The 22,830-nt window shown below is 40.0% G+C and overlaps 2 protein-coding genes across 3 annotated transcripts in view; one reads left to right on the plus strand and one right to left on the minus strand.

Annotated features, from left to right (window-relative positions):
- The window catches only part of LOC109422046 (pupal cuticle protein), a 30,641-nt gene extending 10,835 nt beyond the window's left edge, over positions 1 to 19,806 (minus strand). The window contains exon 1 of the mRNA XM_019696681.3: positions 19,461 to 19,806. Within this exon, the coding sequence (XP_019552226.2) occupies positions 19,461 to 19,469 (9 nt within the window). The 5' untranslated portion in view covers positions 19,470 to 19,806. The remainder of the gene's footprint in view (positions 1 to 19,460) is intronic.
- Positions 348 to 15,828, plus strand: LOC109421349 (uncharacterized). Of its 2 annotated transcripts, none has more exons than XM_062844882.1 (2): positions 348 to 12,833; positions 12,910 to 15,828. In XM_062844882.1, the coding sequence occupies exon 1, from the start codon at positions 3,134 to 3,136 to the stop codon at positions 6,035 to 6,037; it is 2,904 nt and encodes a 967-aa protein (XP_062700866.1). In that variant the 5' UTR covers positions 348 to 3,133; the 3' UTR covers positions 6,038 to 12,833; positions 12,910 to 15,828. Both variants share the same exon structure in this region, with proteins under 2 accessions (XP_062700866.1, XP_062700867.1).
- Positions 19,807 to 22,830: the final 3,024 nt, after the last annotated feature.

Genomic DNA, 22,830 nt, shown 5'->3' on the forward strand with positions numbered 1-22,830 from the left:
TGCAAAAAAGTACGTTTTCCCATATTAACTTCCATACAAATTTCAATCGCAATGCGGAATACGGGGACGCATTCAATCGCTCCCAAATTTTGCACAGTTGTTTTTGACGCTAATATAGATTGAAAAAGCTTTGTTCCGGGTTGATACGATCAAATTTAAAGTTTCTCCATACAACGTTGACCCACTCTAATGTATAGCCATTGATGTATCTATTGGAAACACAGAATATACGTCTATTGTTCGGTTTATGTGCCGTATTATCCCATCCGTTACCAACCGACCCCTCCCCCCCCCCTCATCCCCCTTAACGAGAATGTGAAAAAACACTTTTTTCGTTGTACCTTTTTTTCTTTTTTAATTTCAATATTTTCAACGAAATTTTGACACAAGGATATGCGCTTCATCCTTCTAATTTAGGGATTCCATAGGCATTGCTGGAATGGCCAGCTGGTTCCGGAGTTATTCCGGAATAAAATTTGAATTGGCTATTTTGGAAAAAGTAAATTGTCGATAGTTGTCGATATGAGAACAGTTTAGTTTTCAGACCTAAGCGAACTAAAAAAGATAGAAAAACATGTCTGAAAGTCCATCCCGGTCACTAAGCGCCTTGGCACCAGTTTTACGGATGATCCGGGGAACTGGTTCTGAGGTCAATTGTTGAATGTGATTAAATACCATCACGCGGCATTTTTCGCGATTTTTCATTGACATCATTCTGAGCTGTTTTTGTGATATCCAAAACATTTGCTCCTGCGATTCATTAAGGGACTCTTTTAAGAATTCCTCAAGGAATACCTCTAATGGTTCTTCTAGGGGTTTCTCTAGGTATTCTTTTGTGGATTTATCGAGATATTTCTTCCAAGAACTCTTAGGATTCCTCCAGACAGTCTTGATGGATTTCCAATAAAATTTTCTGCAAGGATTCCTCCAGCAACTACAACTAGAATTTCTCTAAAAATTCTTACTATTGTACTTCTCGGAATTATTCTAGGGATTCCACTAGAAATTTCTATTGGGATTCCTACAAAAAATCCTGGTGGGATTATTTAAGAAAATCTTCCTGGGATGCTTCCAGGTTCTTCCAGGTGATTCTTCCTAATTTATTCAAAAATTTTATCAAGAGATTCCTCGAGAAATTCTTCATGGAACTTCTACAGGAGCTCCTATTATGATTTCTCCTGCTGCGATTCTTCCAGCAATTTCTCCTAGAACTCCTCAAGATGTTCTAACTGTGGTACCTTCAGGAATTCTACTAGGGATTCCTGTAGATTCCCTCTAGCATTCCTGCTGGGATTCTTCCAGGGATTTTTTCAAGGATTTATCCAAGACTTCCTCCAGGAAGTTTATCCAGGGATTCTTCAAGAAATTCCTCATTCCTGCTGGCCTTCCTCCATGAATTCCAGCAGGGATTCCTCAACCAATTTCTAGGACTCATCCAGAAATTAAAACTGTGATAAATACTTTCAGGAATAAAAATTTCTCATGCGATTCCACCAGGGACTCCTCCAGAATACTTCTATCGATTCGCCCTAGGAGGACTGTAGGTATAATCCTCCAGGTATTTGTTCAAGGAACTTCTGTTAGGATTCTTAATGGGGCTCTCCAATAATAATTCCTCTGGAGATTCTTTCAGCAATTCCTATTAATTCTAGGAATTCCTCCAGAAATTCCTTCAAGTATTGTTGGTGAGATCATTCAAGACAATCTGGTAACTGTACTGAGTGCCTGAGAGTAAACGCGACTAAAATAATAGCTCCAAATTTTATCACAATATTTAATAATACTTAGCGTATAAAATCACGAAAATATAACGTTTCTATACATCGAAACGGGCTCTTCGAGTTGTGGTGAAAATATTCCGATTATATCAGTGATAAGTTATTAAAATAGTTAAATTTCAAAAACTATTTGATAGAGCGTCCCTATTGCGAGTTGATATGAGTACCACGTCTATTCGATACAAAAGATCAGCAATGGACGAATGCTCAGTATGTAACACTGAAATCCAGTCTGACGAGAAAAATGTGAAATGTGTGTATTGCAGCAATTTATTGCACGTTAAATGCGCGGGTCTATCAGATTCTCGCTATAACAAGATTCAGAAGGGACATTGCTACTACTGTTCCGGTCATTGTGAAACCTCGCATGCAAACAGCAGAAAGATGGACGAACTATTAACTAATATGAAGTGCTTGCAAACGTCGATGGACAAACTCAATCAAAAATGCGAAGAAAACGGTACAAATCAGAAGAAAACGGATGATGCTGTGAGAAAACTGAGTGCGTCCATGTGTGAACTCACAAAGTCTCAGAGTGACATTAAGAATTCGGTTGAAGAAGTGAAATCTTCACAAGCGTTCATTGCGGCTCAGTATGAAGACATCAAGTCCTTACACGAGGACATGAAGAAGGACTTTGCAGGGTGTGTTACTAAAGTGAGCGAACATGATGGCCACATTCAGGCCTTAAACAGCACTATCGTCGATATGAAGAAGCGTCTGCGTCTGGCGGAGCAAAATTTGTTGAAAAACGAAATCATCATTAATGGCATACCCAAGGAACTCACTATCGCAGAATCGACGATCATCACAAAAGTAGCGGCTGCCGTAGGGGTGCAACTATTCTCTACTGACATCGAAAGAACCCTCCGGGCTAGGAACGGAATGATCCTGGTCGAATTCAGCAACTCTAAAGTACGAAATGACATCCTTCGTGCTCGTAAGGGTAAATCGGTGTATGCTGATGAAATCGACTTTGGCAATGCGGCGCTACCCACCAGCTCAAGGTCTTCTCCCAACAACAAGCGATTCCATACTAAGGTCTTCATAAATGAGAATCTGACGAGAGAAACCCGTTCACTGTTTCGAGAAGCCAAATCTCTCCGGGTATCTCATGGGTTCAAGTATGTGTGGTGCAACAACGGGAACATCTACTGCAAGAGAGACGACTCGGCAGATGTCTACATCATCGATTCCATTGAGGATCTCAAGAGATTGCGTTCATCTCCAAGGAAAGCTTGATCGCTCAAACTCTCTGCTGTTGTTGCTGGCTGCTGTTGTTGCTGCTGGTTGCTGTTGGAGGCTGCTGATGTTGGTGTTAGTACGGTGTTTTCTGTTCACATGTATTTTCTGTCATGGGAACGAACGATGACGACGATTTTATTAGCAATGTGCGATTAGGTGATAACTTAAATATTGTATACCCAAACTCGAACGAAATTTTTACCAATTCAAAAATCAACCTGTTGTATATGAATATTAATTCGATACGAAATAAAATAGAAGATCTTATGTTGTATTTAGCAAAGTTCAAATCAACTATCCATATTATCTGTATCACTGAAATGAGATTAAATCCCGATGAGATCTATATGTGCAATATTCCTAGCTACAACGTAGTTTGTTGTCCACGATCCAATAGACTAGGTGGTGGTGCCTGTATGTTTATTCACGAATCTATAGAGTATGATGTTATGAAAAACGAAGAATTTCTGGAAGGTAGCTGTATTATTGTTTCTCTGAGAGAGCCGAGATTGGATATTGCAGTAGTGTATAGACCCCCACATGCAAATTTGAATGACACTATACTGTACCTAGATTCTCTGTTGGAATCTGCTGGGAAACTGATTTGTGTTGGTGACTTCAACATCAACTTACTAAACACGACCTCGAATGCTTATGTATCAATGGTGGAATCCAATGGATTTACATTTTTAAACAGAGTCGATAACGATAGTGCTACACATGGAATAAACCCAACAGGAACAATAATAGATCATGCTTTTACGAACATATATTACCTAAACTTTGGATTATGTATCGATGACATTAGTTTCACAGATCATAAATCATTGCTTATCAGCTTCGACTCGCAGAATAGTTTATCTAGAAGCAATAAATCAACCAATGTTGTGAAATACAATTACGCTAGCATTACTGCTGATCTAACGCATTTAGTGGAATCAGCTGCCTGTTTGAATAGTTTTAACCAGTTGATAAAAAATTGTATGTCCAAAAACTCATATCAAATTCGTACATGTAGTAGATATCAAGCTAAAGCGCCATGGATAGACGAAACAGTACTTGGAGAAATACGATACAGGGATCAGTTATACAGGAGAACGCTTCAATGGCCAGATAACTTACTAATACAGCAAAATTACCGAAAACAAAAGAACTACGTGACTCGTCTCATTAAACAAAAGCAAAAAACATATTATCAAAATCAGATAGTTGCGAATCGCAGCAACATTAGAAAGGTGTGGAGTATATTGAATGAAATTGTGTTTCGAAGAAAAACAAAACAAGGAAATTCAAGTATTTCGAAAATACTCTTGAATGATAGGGTATTGGAGGATAGTGTAGATATATGTAATGCATTCAATAGTTATTTTATCAACATACCTCACGAGCTTTTGTATAATTTGGATCAAAAATTTAATAATGAGCCTCGAGATTTCACATTGAATAGATCAATTGCAAATTCTATTGTTATACTACCAGCTTCAGCCAATGAGGTTGGCAACTACATACGTAGCCTAAAAAACTCTAATGCAGCAGGAGTAGATGGTATTCTGTCGAAAGTTATTAAACAAAATTTAGAAATAATTGTTCAAAAACTAACCTCTCTAATCAACCAATCGATCGCCGACGGCGTATTTCCTTATTGTTTGAAATCAGCGAAAATAGTGCCAATTTACAAAAGCGGCTGCAAAACAGGTTTAGGAAACTATAGGCCAATATCAGTCCTCCCGGTTCTATCCAAACCATTCGAAAAGATTATACAGCAAAGGCTGTGTAGTTTTTTTGATCGCCACAAAATAATCAGTAAAAATCAATATGGCTTTCAACAAAATTCGAATACCACCAGCGCCACTGTCAATCTAATAAATGAAATTCAGGTTAACTTAGACGAACGTAAATTATGTTCTGCAATTTTTATAGACGTATCAAAAGCATTTGATTGTGTCTCTCACACAATACTATTGAAAAAACTCCATCAGTACGGTATTAGAAACAAAGCTTTCTCACTGATTGAATCATACTTGAATAACAGATGTCAATGTGTAAGCATCAATAATCATACTAGTCGAGAATTGACTGTTGACTTTGGCGTACCACAGGGCTCAATCCTAGGACCATTACTATTTAACGTTTATGTAAACGACATTTTTGATCTTCCTTTGAAAGGAAAGCTTCAACTCTTCGCTGATGATGCCGCTTTAGTTTATAATGCAAATAGTTTCGAATTCCTTTACCAAGATATGCAACATGATTTGAATTTACTACAACAATGGTTTTTCAATAATGGATTAACGGTTAATGCATCTAAAACAAAGTATATTATATTCCGTAAGAACGATCAGTTAGATAACATACATTATGACCTGTGGCTTAGTGGAGAAAAGCTAGAAAGGGTTGTCTCTTTGGCTTATTTGGGTCTGATAGTTCAACAGAGTTTGCGATGGAATTTACATGTTGAACACATTCATAAGAAAATTAGTAAATTTCTCGGTATGCTCCGCCAAAGCAGCTACATGATACCCCTTAAAGAGAGGAAAAATCTATTCTATGCCCATGTTAATTCACAAATTTGTTATCTCTGTATAATATGGCAAAACGCTCCTAATTACGTGATTAGTAAAATCTCAATAACTTTGAACAAGTTCATGAGAACTATTTTTTGGGAAGATTATTTGGATCCTAACGTTAGAACTGTTGATTTGTACAAAAACAACTACATTATGAATTTTGCTCAACTTAAGTATTTCGAATCTGCTTTGTTTGTTTATAAAGTAAAAAATAATCTAATTAAACATAACTTAGAACTCCAATCATTGAGTGAGTTACACCGATTCAACACACGAAACATGATTAATATACAAATAAGAATACCAAGAACTAATTACATTAAGCTTGGTTGCATATATCCTGCCATAATTAACTACAATAACTTACCACTGAGTTTGAAAACTATTACTTCAATCCACATATTTAAAAATAGTCTGAAAAAATACGTTATTGAAAACATTATATGATATATATTGATTATTATACTTAAATACTCTCATTTGCACTGAACTACCATCGATTAAAGACCTCCTAATCAGTCTTCGGACTGTCTGAGGTCTATCAAACAATAACTAAGCATTGTAATAAATAGGTTAGGGGAAGAAAGTTAGAATTAGAAATGTTTGTAATGTTTCTTTTGTATACTTTTTTGAAGGGGTTTTTACGCCTGGGATTGAAACATATCAATATAAATGTTTCCATCCTGGCTTTTCCCCTTACCGAAAAAATGAATAAATAAATTAAAAAATAAAAAAAAAAAATTAAAAAATAAAAAAATCTTCCTGGGATTATTCAGAAGTTCCTCCGGTGATGCCTCCAGGAACATCTTCAGATATTTAATCCAGGAATTCCAGCTGGGATCCCTCAAGCAATTGCAACTGTGGTTCTACCGGCAATTCATCGTAGGACTCCTCCAGAAATTCTAACTGTAATATTTTTAGGTGTTTTCCTAGAGATTTCTCTTGGGATTTCTTCAGGAATTCTTGCTTGGATTATTCATAGAAATATTTCTGAAATTCTTCCAGAAGTTCCTCCAGGAATGTCCAAAGAAATTTTGTCCAAAACGCCCGGCTGGATTCTTCATTTAATTAATCCTGCGGTTGTTCCAGCTATTCTTGTCCTACTCCTTCAAAAATTCTAACTGTGGTACTTCAGAAACTCTGCTAGAGATCCTTTTAGAGCTTTCTACTGGCTTTCTCGCTGGGATCTTCTGGGCGATGTGCCTGGAATTCTTGCAGAAATTCCTTCGGTTGATCTACCAGGGATTTCTCCACGGACACATCCAGGAATTCCTCCAGAGATATTAAAGACTGGACTCGAAAAAAAATGAGACACTCAAAATAATGTATAACTTTTGATTGCGTTCAGAAAAATAGCTGATTTTCTAACCAGGAATAGCATGTTATGTGTAGTTAATGCCCTAAAAATTTCATCAAAATCGGTTCAGTATTGGCGCAAATATTGTCGATACAATAAAATGTGATTTTGGAAATTTTGGGCTTCCATTTTAAAAATTGTTTAGGCTATAACTTGGTTGTTAGCTCATCAAAACGTCTGAAAATTTGACTGTAAGTTCTTCAAGTAAGTCATAATAAGTGGTGAAAATTTCATTTTAATCGGTTCAGTACTTTTTTTTATAATTCAAACAAAAAAACGGGGTTTTCAAATTTTGGGCACTTTTTAACATTTTAAAATCAGTGTGCATTATTTTGACTGTAGTTCAGACTGTAGACAGATGTTCCTCGAGTGATTCCTCCAGGAATTTTTATCGAAGACATTTTATCCAAGAATTCTCCTATGGATTTCTCATGGGATTCCTCTAGGAACTCTTGTTAGCTTTCCTCCATGAATTCCTACTGGATTTCTCAAACAATTCATGCTGTGGTTCTTCAATCAATTTCTCCTGTGGAGCGGACCTGGTGCGATGGTTAAAGCACGTGGCTATCACGCCGCACACTGGGGCAGAACTGAAATACATGGGAATAACCTCAAGCTCGTCGAGATGTTGAGATACTCATTTGGTGTCTTCAGAGAAAATATTTCTATGAACATGGTCGATATTCTGAGCGGTAGTTAATTTTTCTTACGTTATTCGCATAAAAGTCCTATAAGTCATTTTGGCCAAATTACATTTTAGCGACATGGTGTCTTCAGCAAACTTTGTCAGCATAAATAGCCGAACAACTTTGCCGAAGACACCATATCGCTAAAATGTAATTTGGCCAAAATGACTTATAGGACTTTTATGCGAATAACGTAAGAAAAATTGACTATCACTCATAATATCGACCATGTTCATAGAAATATTTTCTCTGAAGACACCAAATGAGTATCTCAACATCTCGATGAGCTAGAGGTTTTTTCCATGTATTTTCAGTTCTGCCCCAGTGTGCGCCGAGGACCTGGGATCGAATCCCACTCCCGACATACTCACAAAATGTGAGTTCTTCCTTCGGAAGGGAAGTAAAGCGTGGGTCCCGAGATGAACTAGCCTAGGGCTAAAAATCTCGTTAATACAGATAGAAAAAAAAATCTCCTAGGACAACTCCAGAAATTCTTACTGTAATATCTCCCGCAATGCTTCTGGGGATTATTCTGAGGATTTCTTCTGAGATTACTTCAAAAACTCTTGCTGGGAATATTTAAGGCAATTTTCCTAGGATTCTTCAATATGTTCCTTTGGTGTTTCCTCATGGAATTCCTCTAGAAATTCTTGGAATACGCCATTTTTTTCTTTTTTTTTCTTACTCACCTTCATAAACAAACACGAGAAATAAAAGAAGGGAAGAGAGACACTGACCTCTCTTGGCCTTCCTCCAGGAATTCCATCCGAAAGAACTCCATAGGAACCTCTAGAAGAATCCCTAAAAGAAATTATGGAGATAGCATAGTTGGAAAGTTTAGAGAAATCCTACGATGTATTACTGGACAAATCTTCCTACATGAAATAATTCTAAAAGAAGTTCCTTGAATATATACCCAGTATATACCAGAAGAAACTACAAGTGAAATCACTGGAAGAATCGGTATACATACATATACATCGGTATTCTTATTAGATAAAGCCCATAAAATTACTTTTAAAAAAAATTTCAAGATTTTTGCGACACTTTTTCTTTAGCACTTAATTTTAGGTAAATTTTATTTACCGTGTATGTCAAACAGGAACATTTGTTGTCAAAAGCTGTGTTCAGTCATCCAGTTTACAAAAGTTGTACTTCTCGGCAATCAGTTGATGACTGAGATAATGTGTTATCTCAAGTATGTTTGACAATTTACGTATCATTCAAATCACTACATGTTTTATGGCCTTTCCACTCATTGCCAAAATCACTAGACTTTCACACTTCTATGAAGCGTTACGTAATTTATGCATGGTGACTGACGTTATGCAATAGTTAATAAATACATGTTTTGCGTAACATTTTTTATACACTGCGTAAAAACTGACAATTGCAACAAAATTTCTTCTTTTTTACCGTTACGTAATTTTTAAACGTTCCCTGCCGCAAAAAAATGAATAGAAAAGATGTAAACTTCACGTAGTTTTAACTATGTTTAAATTTTTGCTGAGGTGGCTTTCATTTGATCAATCAATTGAAGTTTAATTTGGTGGGCCAAAATATGTGCACTTGGTGGTCCAAAATAGAAGCCCGAGATCCTTCGGGAGTTTTGATATTTCTTGTATTTACTACAACAATTTTGAGTGTCGTTTGGCCTTTTTCGAAAGAAAACATGTTGCTCTACGTAATGCCTACTGTAATTATCCATATTTGAAGTGGGAACTTTCTTTTTTCGCTTAATTGTTCATCCACTTCCTAAAGGGGTCCAAAATACCTCCCTTGGAAGAACACTTTCCAAGCAAAACACATATGTCACAGTACAGTCACGACAGCAAGGGTTTCAGTTGCGCAGATGTCGCTGTGACTTACTTCTAGTAAATAACTGCTTACTTGCTGGAAGTAAGTCACAGTAACTGCTGAGCAACCAAAACCTACGCTGTCGTGACTTTTCTGTGACATGTGTACTTGGAACGGAAATCCGTAAAGTAATACCATGTGACATTGTTGGAGGAATCCATGGAGTTATCCCTTGACAAGTGACAAGAAGAATGTGTTGAGCAATCCCAGCAAATATTTTTAGAGGAATGCTTGGAGAATAGACAGGTCCAAATACAAAAATGTCGAAAAATTCCACCGGGCACCCTCTAGAATGCCTTTGGATGAGAAGAACAATCTGTGAAAGATTCTACTCAATCGGTTAAAATCTGAGCTGGCGCCAATGAGTTGAAGGTTTGTATGGGATGTTCAGCATAAGCGTAACTAGGTCATAGCTCTAGGGGGGGCCAAAGCCATGTCGATATAGATTTATACTAAAAAGATACTTTTCGCCTGAATCGCGTGATTTTTTTCCGAAATGGATTTTTCTGGAGGGGGCCAGGCCCCTCCTGGCCACCCCCTATTTACGCCAATGATGTTCAGCCCAAATATATGAGAAATTGGATGATCTCCAGTCTGTCATTCAGTACGCCGGTTTGGCAAGTTCGATTTGGCTCAGGATTGAAAAAATAATAGTTGATATCCTAATGAACAACTTTATAGAAGACCATATCATGATAAAACTTACTTTAGTTGCGGTTTCGACCAACGAAAGCAGGATGAGGACATCTTCCCCCGTTTACTCTCGGTTGTTACATGCAGCACGTGTTTGCCGTTCGAAACTTGAACATTACATCATAGGCGGCTATGTTGTCCTTCATTTCAATTGCTCACGCACGTGGATGGGTATCGACACAATGAAGAATTGCATAGCTGCCTAGCTGCATGGCTGCGCGCTACGCATAAGCTTCGACCGACAAACACGTGCTGCATATAACAACCGAGAGTAAACATGAGAAGATGTCATCCTGCTTTCGTTAGCTGAAACCGCAACTAAAGTAAGTTTTATCATGATATGGTCTTCTACAAAGTTGTTCCTTAGGGTATCGACTACCATTCTTTCAATTCTGAGCGAAATCGAACTCGCCAAACCGACGTGCTGAATGAGAGACTGGAGGTTTTCCAATTTCCTATATATTTCGGCTGAACATCTCATACAAACCTTCAACTCATTTGCGCTAGCTCAGATTTTAACCGATTGAGCTGAATCTTTCACAGATTGTTCTTGGAGATTCCCCTTGGAACCTCGTATAGATTCCCTCAGAAATCTCGTGGAGATTTACCCAGAAATCTCATGGAAATTCTTCCTGGAATCTCGTGGAGACTACGCCCTGGATCTCGTGGGAATCTCCACGAGATCCATGGCGTATCTACACGAGATTACCTGGAATCTCGTGAAGATTCTCCCTAGACTCTCGCGGAAAGTCTTCCTGGAAACTCGTGGAGATTTCCCTGGAACTGGAACCTCAAAGAGATTCTCCCTGGAATCTAGTGTAGATTCCTCCTGAAATCGCGTGAAAAGTCTCCCTGGAATCTCGTGAGGATTCTTCCTGGAATCTCGTGGAGATTCTCTCTGGAATCTCGTGAAGATTCTCCTTGGAATTTCGTGGAGATTCTCCCCTTGAATCTCGTAGAGATTCTCACGAAAGACTATCGCGGAAAGTCTTCCTGGAAACTCGTGGAGATTTCCTTGGAACTGGAACCTCAAAGAGATTCTCCCTGGAATCTAGTGGAGATTCCCCCTAGAATCGCGTAGAAAGTCTCCCTGGAATCTCGTGAGGATTCTTCCTGGAATCTCGTGAAGATTTATCTGGACGTTCGTGTAGATTCTCCCTGGAATCTCGTGGGGATTCTCCCTGGAATTTCGTGGGGATTCTCCCTGGAATCTCGTGGAGATTCTCCCTGGAATCGCGTGGAGATTCTCCTTGGAATCTAGTGGATATTCTCCCTGGAATCTCGTAGAGATTCCACATGGAATCTCGTTGAGATTTCACCTGGAATCTCGTGGAGATTCCACCTGATATCTCGTGGAGATTTTCCTTGAAATCGTGTACAGATGCCACCCGGAATCTCAAGGAAATTCTTCCTGGAATCTCGTGGAGATTCCTCCTGGAATCTCGTGGAGATTCCTCCTGGAATCTTGTGGAGATTCTTCCTGGAACCTCGTAAAGACTCCCTCAGAAATCTCGTGGAGATTCCCCCAGAAATCTTATAAAGATTTTTCCTGCAATCTCGTGGAGATTCTCCCCTGGAATCTCGTGAAGCGCTTCCCTTAATAACTGCGGAAGTGCTCAAAGAACACTAAGATGTAGAGAGGCAGTCCAAGTTCCAGTGGGATGATACATATACTCGGATGTTATACTAGGCGGAGCTGTCAAACAGCTATCAGAAGATAATATCAAAAAATCTCTTCGAAATTGATTTTAGATATCAAAACAAAGTTCTATAAATATGAAAAAAAGTCTTAGAAAAAAGTGCTCTTTTGTATAATATTTTAAAAATCAATAAATTGTCCAAAATTTAGGAACCCAATTACAGTTGTCTTTCTACATCTCGATATTGAAGGGACCATCGATATAGGGAGAGATCGAATTGAAGGACCTATTTATAATGCACACTAGATTGAAAAAGCTTCGGTAACTAGGAAGAACCGTCAACAAACAGATGTCACCTCGCCTTTCCAGAATGTTATACACCTACTAGGATAGGATGTGAAATTCTCCTGTCAAACATTTCAATTTTGATGCTTATTTCGCACCGTAAAGCACTATTTGCAATTGGATTAGCAAAGCTAGCAACTAAAATTGCTTTCAAACGCAATGTTCTTTTATTTGTAGTGAAATATATCGAAAATTCAATTAATTTTACACCAATCAATGATTTTTATCGGTGTTCGGGCTTGGGAGTCACTTTAGGTTGATTAAGTTCTAAATGCTGGCATATTTGAAGCGACGAAGCTTGAATTAAAAATATACCTTGATTTTAAATATTGCTATCAAATGCTAAACCTACAAACTAGCAACACGGCCAAACCAACAACAAAGCGATCAGATCGCAGCAAACGGATATCAATTTCGACCAATCAGCGATTGGTCTCCGTTTGACAGCAAATTGTTCTTGAATCAGCTGACAACGTGACGCATCCTAACCTAGTACACTTAGAAAACATGGTCTAGCAACCATGAAAATGGCCATATCAACATAGGGCAATGCATACTGCGGTTGCTAAGGAAAAATTTTCTAAGTCTCTGACGTTTCGTGGCCTTGTTGTTTACAGTTTGGACTTAGAGAATTTCAGTCGAATTTTCGTTTTGTCCGGGAAGAGGTGCGTGAGTAAATCAATTCGAATGAGGAATTTTATCGTATCCATCAGCTTTGTAACTTCCGCGATTTCGTTATAGATCCAGTGATGATGGTCGAGCCCAGAATATTTCAAGCCAGCGCCAATTGGGTCATTCTGACCGAACAAGTTCCACCGAACCAGGAAATATTCGTGACCGAAACCTATTTGATGAGGGTAAACCATATTTGAAGCGGATATTCTACCAGCTTCTATTATAATACTGCGATGGCGCAGATCCACCCCCAGAAGACATGGACGCCAGCAAACGATCAAGTTCTGGAAGGAGTGTGACCCTAGATATGCCGAACCTTTGCGAGATTGCCGCCCTCAAGATTCTCCTTTCATCCATCCAGATGGCCATAATAGTGTACCTCGGCACCAATCCAGGTCAAGCTTTCCATCACTCACCGCTGAAGAAGAGGAAGTTGGAGTTTCTAACGCACCGTTATTCAGATTGGTTTTATGCGAGTAGATGATTACCAAATTGTTAAATATACCTAATGGAATAAAAGTGCAGTGCCGAACATTCCGATTCAAAATATTTTTCTAATGAAATTGTTGGACAAATTCTGGTTGAATTCCGTGGGAATTCTGGCATGCATCCGGTTGGCCTTATGGTGGGAATAATGGATTAACTTGAAAGCCCGGAAGCCCCTAAGAGCAGTTTTTATGATATTTCTAAAGAGGTTTTATCTGGGATTCTTCCAGGAGTTTTTTCCGTTATTCTCACAGGAACTCCTTCCACGATTGCTTATTTCAGAGATTCCTTCTGGGATTTCTCCAAAAATTCCTTCTGGGATGCCGCCAGAAGTTTTGGGATTTCTCCAGAAATTCTTTCCGAGATTCCACCAGGAAATTTTAAGGACCTCCATGTGCTTGTTTCATTTGAATAAAACTAACCGTGAAACATCGTTCCTTCGAATGACTCTTCAGGAGTTTCTTCTGGTATTTCTGCAGCAGCTCAATTTTTATTTCTTCAAGAGCTACATCTAAGATTTCTCCAGAAGTTCCTTCTGGAATTCCTTCTTTTCAGAATTCTCCCTTCTGGGATTCCTCCAAAATTTCCTTCTAAATTCCTCTTTCTGGGGATTTCTCCTCCAAAGATTTCTGCAGAAGTTAATGCTGAGATTTTTCTGGAATTCCTTCCAAGGTTCCCCAAGAAGGTTATTCATGGGTTCTTCCAGGGTTTCTTTCTAAGATTATACCAGGAGTTTCCTCGGATATCCCTCAAGGAATTTCAACCGGAATTTCTTCCGGGATTCCCCCAGAAGTTCATTCTGAGATTCCTCAAGAACTTCCTTCCTGGTTTCCTTTAGGAATTTCTACCAGGATTCCTTCAGGTGTTTCTTCCGGGCACTTAGATATGCATTCCGAGATTCCTCCAGGAATTTCTTCCGGGATTATTCCAGGAATTCCATTCAAAATCTTTCCAGATGTACCTTTAGGGATTCCTCCAGGATTCTTCCTTTTGAGAATTCCTCCTTCTGATTCATTCCGGAGTACCTTCTAGGATTCCTCTAAGATTTTCTCCTGGGTTTAATCAGGAACTCCTTCTGGGATCCCTCCAGAAATTCCTTCTAGGATTTCTCCAAGATCTCCTTTCGATATTCCTCTAGGAATTTGTTGCAAGATACCTCTAAGAGTTCCTTCTGAGATTCCCCAAGAATTTCTTCTTTAGATTCCCGTTTTTTTTTCTGGAAATAAATAAATAAATAAATAAAATTTCTCTAGAAGTTTCATCAGGGATTCCTTTACGAGTTTCCTCTGAGATTCCTCCAGTTCCTTTCGGAATGTCTTTGGAATTTTTTTGAACTATTGGAACTATTGGATGAAACTGAAAGGAACGATTGGAGAAAAACTGAAGGAACTCCTGTAGCAATTCGCTACAAATCTGCTGGAAATATTGCTTAAAAAGTTGTTGGAGGAATTTCTCTAGGAAGTGTTTAGGAATTGTATATGGAACTCATGATTGAATTCCAGATGGAATTCTTGGAATTCTTTCATAAGGAATTCAAACAAAAAAATCCTGGATGATTGCCATGAGGAACATCTGAGAGAATTCCAGAGGAATTCCAGAATGATCTGTAAGAATTTCATATGGAACTGCTGTAGGAATCCCGGAAGAAGTTCTAGGAGGAATTACGGAAGGAGTTCATAAAGAAATCCCGGAATGAGTAGGATTACCGGAAGAAGTTCTCGACTGAATCCGGCAGAAGTTCTTGGAGGAACCCCGGAAAGATTTTCTGGATAAATCCCAGAAAGAATTCTTGGAGAAATCTCAGATGGAACTCCTGCAAAAATTTGGCAAAAATCGTGAATTGAATTTCTGGAGGTGTCCGGAAGAAATCCCGGAAGGAATTACTGAAGCAATCCTGTAAAGAACTTATGAAAAAATCCCGGAAGATATCACGGGTGATATTTCTGGGGGGATCTCAGATGCCACTCCAAGTGTAATCTCAGAAGAAAATCCTGAAAGAAATTCTGGAGGAACGAATGGGAGGAACCCGTGAAGTAACTCCTGGAGGAGTCCTAGAAGCAGTTCCTGTAGGAATCCTCGAAGAAATTAATGAACAACCCCCTGGAAGAAGTTTATGGAAGAAAGATTTCCTGGATGAATCCCATAAAAAAAACTCCTGGAGCGCTTCAAATAGCAATTCCTGGAGGAATCATTGGAGGAACCTCTGGACGAAACAAAGAATTTATTCTTAAATAAATCCCAGAAGAAACTGGGAATAATCCCGGAAGGAATATGTGCTGGAATTTCGAAATGAATATCTGAGTGGACCCTGGAAGGAACACCTGAAGAAATGTCGGTTAAAATTCCAGGAGGGAGGTCCGAAAAATTTCCTGGTGGAATCTCAGAAGAAAACTCTGGAGGAAACCCTGAAGGAACTCGTGAAAGAACCCATGCATTAGCTCCTGGAGTAATCTTAGAAGCATCTCATGGATGGATTTCTGGTAGAAGTTCTTATGTAAATCCCAAAAAAAAAATAGTTTGGAGAATCCCCGATGAATTCTTGGAAGAATTTTTAGAGGATTTACTGCGAAACTCCAAGAACCTACTTAGGGGTCGTCCATAAATGACGTAGCATTTTAGGGGGGAGGGGGAATCTCTGATTATGCTACGAGCCATGTATTATGTATGGGAAAATAGGCTACGAGGGGGGAAAGGGTGTCAAAAATCGTCAAAACATGCTACGTCATTTATGGACGGCCCCTTACAGAATGACACAAGATTTGCCAGAAAGAATCCTTCATAGAAGAATCCTCCATCTCCATTGAATTACCATCAAATTCCCCGTAAAGCTTTGTCCCAGTATTTCTTCTAAAACTCCACAAGGTTACCGTTGGAGTCCCAGACGAATTCATCCCACCGTATGACCGAGCCACAATCTTGGCAATGCGGGTCCCTTGAAGGAACAATGTCTCAAGGTGATTTTTATTCGAATAAAACAAATTTTATTTTCTTACATAGCAGATTTATTATTAAACATTTCATTTATTAAGTAATATCTTCGAAAAACCTACTTGGTATTTATCTGAACAAGGAACACCAATTGTCCTGGAGGAACCCTAGAAGGGATACCCGAAGGAATCTCGGAAAGAATTTCTAGAGGAATCCCAAAACTCCTGGCGGCATCCCAGAAGGAATTTTTGGAGAAATCCCAGAAGGAATCTCTGAAATAAGCAATCGTGGAAGGAGTTCCTGTGAGAATAACGGAAAAAACTCCTGGAAGAATCCCAGATAAAACCTCTTTAGAAATATCATAAAAACTGCTCTTAGGGGCTTCCGGGCTTTCAAGTTAATCCATTATTCCCACCATAAGGCCAACCGGATGCATGCCAGAATTCCCACGGAATTCAACCAGAATTTGTCCAACAATTTCATTAGAAAAATATTTTGAATCGGAATGTTCGGCACTGCACTTTTATTCCATTAGGTATATTTAACAATTTGGTAATCATCTACTCGCATAAAACCAATCTGAATAACGGTGCGTTAGAAACTCCAACTTCCTCTTCTTCAGCGGTGAGTGATGGAAAGCTTGACCTGGATTGGTGCCGAGGTACACTATTATGGCCATCTGGATGGATGAAAGGAGAATCTTGAGGGCGGCAATCTCGCAAAGGTTCGGCATATCTAGGGTCACACTCCTTCCAGAACTTGATCGTTTGCTGGCGTCCATGTCTTCTGGGGGTGGATCTGCGCCATCGCAGTATTATAATAGAAGCTGGTAGAATATCCGCTTCAAATATGGTTTACCCTCATCAAATAGGTTTCGGTCACGAATATTTCCTGGTTCGGTGGAACTTGTTCGGTCAGAATGACCCAATTGGCGCTGGCTTGAAATATTCTGGGCTCGACCATCATCACTGGATCTATAACGAAATCGCGGAAGTTACAAAGCTGATGGATACGATAAAATTCCTCATTCGAATTGATTTACTCACGCACCTCTTCCCGGACAAAACGAAAATTCGACTGAAATTCTCTAAGTCCAAACTGTAAACAACAAGGCCACGAAACGTCAGAGACTTAGAAAATTTTTCCTTAGCAACCGCAGTATGCACTGCCCTATAGGCAGAGATATCGAAATCTAGAACATTGACATGTGGAGAGTCGACTGTATAAGAAAGCGTCAGTTATTCTTTAGACATCAGAGAACATTCATTAGAATACTGCCCTCTAATGAATGTTCTCTGGTACGAAAGGTACGAAAACTCATTACACTCAATCAAGAGAGTATTCTACATAGAGAGTTTAAAAAGTCGCTACAATACCATTTTTTATATTCAAAAACCAGTTCACAACTAAATATATAAAGCACAGATAAAGACGTATCACTTGGAACAAATAGCGACAAAAATCATCGTCATGAAATCATTATCGCCCAATGATAACCAAGCTGTGTTACGCAAACCACTCAGTAGGTGGCGGTAGTGAGCAAACGTCAAACAAGAGCAAAAACGATACAAGCGCCGTGACCGAGCGATTTGCGAACTACGAAATATTTGGACTAACCGTTAAAAAGGGTAACAATGAGAAGTGAGTAGAGTGAGACGTCTGTTTGTCTGTGTATAAAGCATTTGTGAATTCTAATATCAAATATAGATTTAGCATACCGAAATTGTCATAATCTGAAAAATTCAGCAAATTTGGGACAAGCTTGAGGTTTTGTCCGGTTTTTGTATGAGGATTCGCCATTGTCTTTTATCCAGCAACATAATCATAAAACTCACCATACACGATCAGCCTCAGAATTGGTATTAAAAATGCCCGAAGAGAATACAAGCCGCATACTGCCTATGATCGCACATCAGTCCCATATTTGCTGCGTTTCCTATTCATATGGGACAGTTATGCGACCATAGGTAGCATAACACTTTGACGTGTGCGAGAAGTCACTAATGTGATGGGCAGTGCCACTATTCGCTATCGACACCGTAGATATAGGCCTAAAATATGACATGTTTTTGAGGGGGTGACCCCAAACTTTTGATCGGGAGTGTATATCTTAATTGACCAAGAGTCCAAGAGAAATTAGCTAACATTGAATTGCATTGATGATGGCAAATTCATTTTCTAGACCAACCTTGAACAAACCCCAAAAACTGACCCCATCAAACCAGAAATATCAATCAGATTGAAGATGATGCTTTCCTAACCGTTACCGCTCCAAATATGATTCGAAAATTATAGCCTCAGCCGATTGGAAAAGGTTACATTGACGTTTTTGCAATTCAAATCTGTAGTAGATCACTAGTCCATGGCCAAATTTTAGCATTTCTTTTCGTTACTGCAAAGAAAAAACTTCCATTTCCAACCTTCAAAAATCCTCTGAAATGTGATATGCTTTGATATGGTTGGTGACCGACTATCATCGTAAAACAGGACAAAAGTTCCATTTATGGGCGGTCTCTCACATATCAGGAAAACATCATAAAATTTTCACACCAATCCGTGCTTGCAGACACCTCTGTGACCTCCACTAAATGATAATTTGATTAGTTATACAAACTTATAAAGATGTAAATTTCCACCGCGTCCACGGAGTCTGCGCCGGATGACAAATCATCAGCGGACAGACAGTCTTTTATCACGCAAATTGAGTCGGAACCGCGGTGACGTCTGTTCAACTTCCGACACGAATGGTTTGATATGACTACCGATTTCACGACAACGATAGATGATTTCCGTAAGGTTTCTTAGAGACTCCCCTGTTTTTCTGTTCGTCATTAGCTATGAAACATGAGTAACTTTATTTCACTGATGACTTAAGTAACTTGCTATTTATCTGCTTTCAGTGTTCCTCATTAGACATCCCTAGCAACACATTTTCATATCTAGAGATGCTCAATCAGAAATCTTTTCAAAGAAGAAAAGCAAAATAAGCAGTAATTTAAGTTTCAGAGTGTACGTGTATTAGGAGCATGAAAAAAAGTGAAAATCATCGATTGTATCTATATAAATTATGTTTCCTAAAATCTTTAAATACTTAAGAATTAGTCATTCACGTCAATGTTCGCTGAATTGTTCACATTTTCCACAAAAGTCCTTGCCATCAACTTATCCAAAAATGATCCACAATCATCAGCATTCGCACTTACAATTTTCATTTCAGCTTTCACTTTCCACCGGCTCTTTTCCTCAAAATTTCACAATCCACCAACAGACTGCAGCTGCGAAGAAGAACTTTCACTTGCTCTCCTCGCGACAAACCACTTGGACGTAGGTAGGACGCTAACGATCAAGCGGAAACACGCGACACTTCCCACACACGCACTAGTTTCCCGAAAAAACGTGCTGCTGCTGTTGCTGCTAGGATCGGTTCGGCTATCAAACTAAACCAGATCGACGGCAGGAGTGGCACTTTATAGAAATGATGATGTGCTCGATCCATCGATCGATCCCAGCGAGCAACGAACGATACCGAGACGAGACACCGCGACAGACTGGATCTTCCTTCACGCGAAAGGCTCGGCTCGCTTGCTCGCGGTTCTATAACTGCCAAAATTGCCGAAAAACCTGATCCTCCTAATTCGGCGGCGCAAAATCGTCGCACCGTAGCAATCAGGCAGAAAAGGATGAGGCAGAACAGCAGCGTGATCGAGCGCGTGTGTGTCTGCCAGCTGGAACGATTCCACCAAAAGAAATGATAATTTGAGTAGCTTTTGGTTTGTAGATTATTGTTGGTCCAGTAGTAGGCCGATTGTTGGAAACTTTTTCGCTAATTTTGATAAAAGAGCTGTTTACAGTTCAGAAGGATTTTTTCGGCCTATCTTGATGCATAGGAAATTCCTTGCCTAAAATTAGAAAACATATCACCATATTCCATGTTGTAGGTAGATTGCACCTCGATCGCACGCCTCGATGTATATTTCCATTTGCGTCATCTAGCATAACAAGGGCCTCTAGCAGGATATGACCTCGCCGGAGCATGAAATGGCTACCCCCATTCTACGGTCCAGAAATTAAGGTCACCGACTATTACAACCGACCTTCGCCCTGTCAGCACGGTCGTCATATAGTCCAACATCTGCGGGATTTGCTTGATCCACCACCGCGGAGGCACGTAGCTACAGAAGAAGACCTCGTTTACCTTGACTAGAAGCCCTGGTAAGTAGTAGACATCAACTTCTGAACGGAGTTTTAATCCGTCGTTCATATCGCAGCCATTTTCCGGACATCTATTCGCGACCTAGTTACCACTACCAGCCAGCGGGTACGGTACTCGGTATGGGTCCGCTATGATGGCGATCCACCCCCCTATTCAACGACTTCTTGCCACAGCAGTGGCTTAGCTGCGTTACAGTTGTTCAAGATCAGGTGCATTACCTGCACTGGTTCTTCTAGAGGCCGGGTACCTTGGGCCTCCCGTTGGGTGCTTCGCGGGTGCTTTCCCGGAACAAATAAAACACTTGGGAGAATTCGTGCAGCTTTGCGCCTTGTGGCTTTCACCACCACATAGACTACACAGCTTGCTCATGTCAGGGCCTTTACAGTCCCATGACTGTTGTTCTGGTTTCAGGCACCTGAAGGAAGCCTCCGTTGGTTCGTGTATGGTGCGTTGGCATACTGACCAGCCCACCTTGAGCTACCATACTGTATAACGAACTTTGTTACATGTAGTATCCGTCACATGTAGGTGTAACAAGGTCACATGTGTGCCACGTCAATGAGGGTTGAAGCTGGAGTACCAGCCAGTAAGCAAGTATCAGAAGTAGTAGTAGGCAGCAGCGCTGTTATTGGTCGTGAGCTTCCCATGACGGTGAACAAGTAGGCCCTTTCATCGTCACAAGATGAAACGAGCATTCGCACACTTCATCATGTCAGGGTGCCGTTATAGTTACGCGTGAGACTGAGAGTGCGCGTGTGCGAAGCCGCAAAAAAGAATATCAACAACAGCAAATCCACGAAAATCCTTTGGACGCGCACTCCCACTCTCATTTTGAAGCGGCACTATGGCAGCGCCGTCATTTTGCAATGATCAAGCGTCATGACGGAAACTTTCACATTATTTTGAAATTAAATTTTTCTCCTGGTCCAAGCAAATTTAGGCTAGCCGTTGTATTTAACAGATAGAGAGGACATACATTCATGCTTTGAAGGATTTAAACAATGACAAAATCCATGAATGTTGTAGTAATTGCCTTGTTTACAACCATGTCACGCTCCGTCATGACCGAAAAATGAGCGAATATTGTTAGACTCTCTTAGTCATTGTCTCCCGATTCGATGACATTGAGAGAGGCACTTCTGTAAAATTCGCGTGACGACCCGTGTTGACGCTGACGCTTTCCAAGCCTGGTAGCGAAGACGGCTAATAAAGACGCCCTCAACGATTCACAGGAACATTAAAACATGATTGTGTGCGTGTGCATGTTAATACGTACACGGAAATTGTAGCATCGCACGCACACTCATTCATGATGTTGTTCCCTGAAGTCGTTCGCGGCGCTAGTGTGCTTGTAGCTCCCAAAGTATATGGAGCAAGAGGGTAGATGTCTGTCTTGTTATTAGCCGTCTTCGCTGGTAGGCAGTGCAGCACCGGTTGAGGATGCGCAGATGACTAGCGCAGACCTCACGCCGGCGCACGCTATGTCTGAACCAACAGATTATAAAAATTGAATGTACATCGGGTTTCCTTCCATAAAACATCAGTATTTAAGCTATATTTTCATTTGCAGAAGGTTTCAAAATATTCTATCGGGGAAATTTTGATTTTTCCATCTTTTTGGCCGTTTTTCATACAAATTTGCTTGAAATCCTCATTTTCGGTCAATTTCTCTCCCATACAAAATGTATGGAAAAATTTTCACCGATAGAATATTTTAAAACCTTCTGCAAATGAAAATATAGCTTGAATACTGATGTTTTATGGAAAGAAACCCGATGTACATTCAATTTTTATAATCTGCTGGTTCAGACATAGCGTGCGGCGCTGAACCGCCGAAGGCTGAAGGCTTTCAAAAGTGTTGGTAGTCGCCGAGCATCTCAACGAGCTGATCGGTTGGTTGCACGAGCGGGCGGAGCAACATCAGCAAGGACCTCAAGCAAGGTTTGCTGAAGCTCCCAAAGTCGGTGGCCCTGGCCAACCCACCGCCCCACGGCTCAAGCTGCATGGGCGAAACCTGTTAAAGGAGAAGGGGGGGTTGGGTTGGCAAGAAGCGCCCGGCAGAAATTGGTGGAACTTCAAAGAGGAGGAATGGGACGATCAACGCGAGCAACGAGGCTCCCAAGCCGGTTCTATGGCAAAAGATCGAAAGTCATAAGGTCGACGGTCAAAAGGTCGAAAGGACAAAGGGTCGATGGGTCAAAAGGTCGAAAACTAGGACAAAAGGTCTAAAATATGTGGTTAAAAGTTCGAAATTTCAAAAAAATGACAAGGATAAAATGTTCAAAGGAAAATGGTTCAAAGCTCGAAGGCTGTAGTTAAATAGTACAACTGTAGTTAATACAACTGAAAGTACCAGAATT

Source organism: Aedes albopictus, chromosome 1 (genome assembly GCF_035046485.1).
Source record: "Aedes albopictus strain Foshan chromosome 1, AalbF5, whole genome shotgun sequence".
Taxonomy (NCBI): Eukaryota; Metazoa; Arthropoda; class Insecta; order Diptera; family Culicidae; genus Aedes; species Aedes albopictus.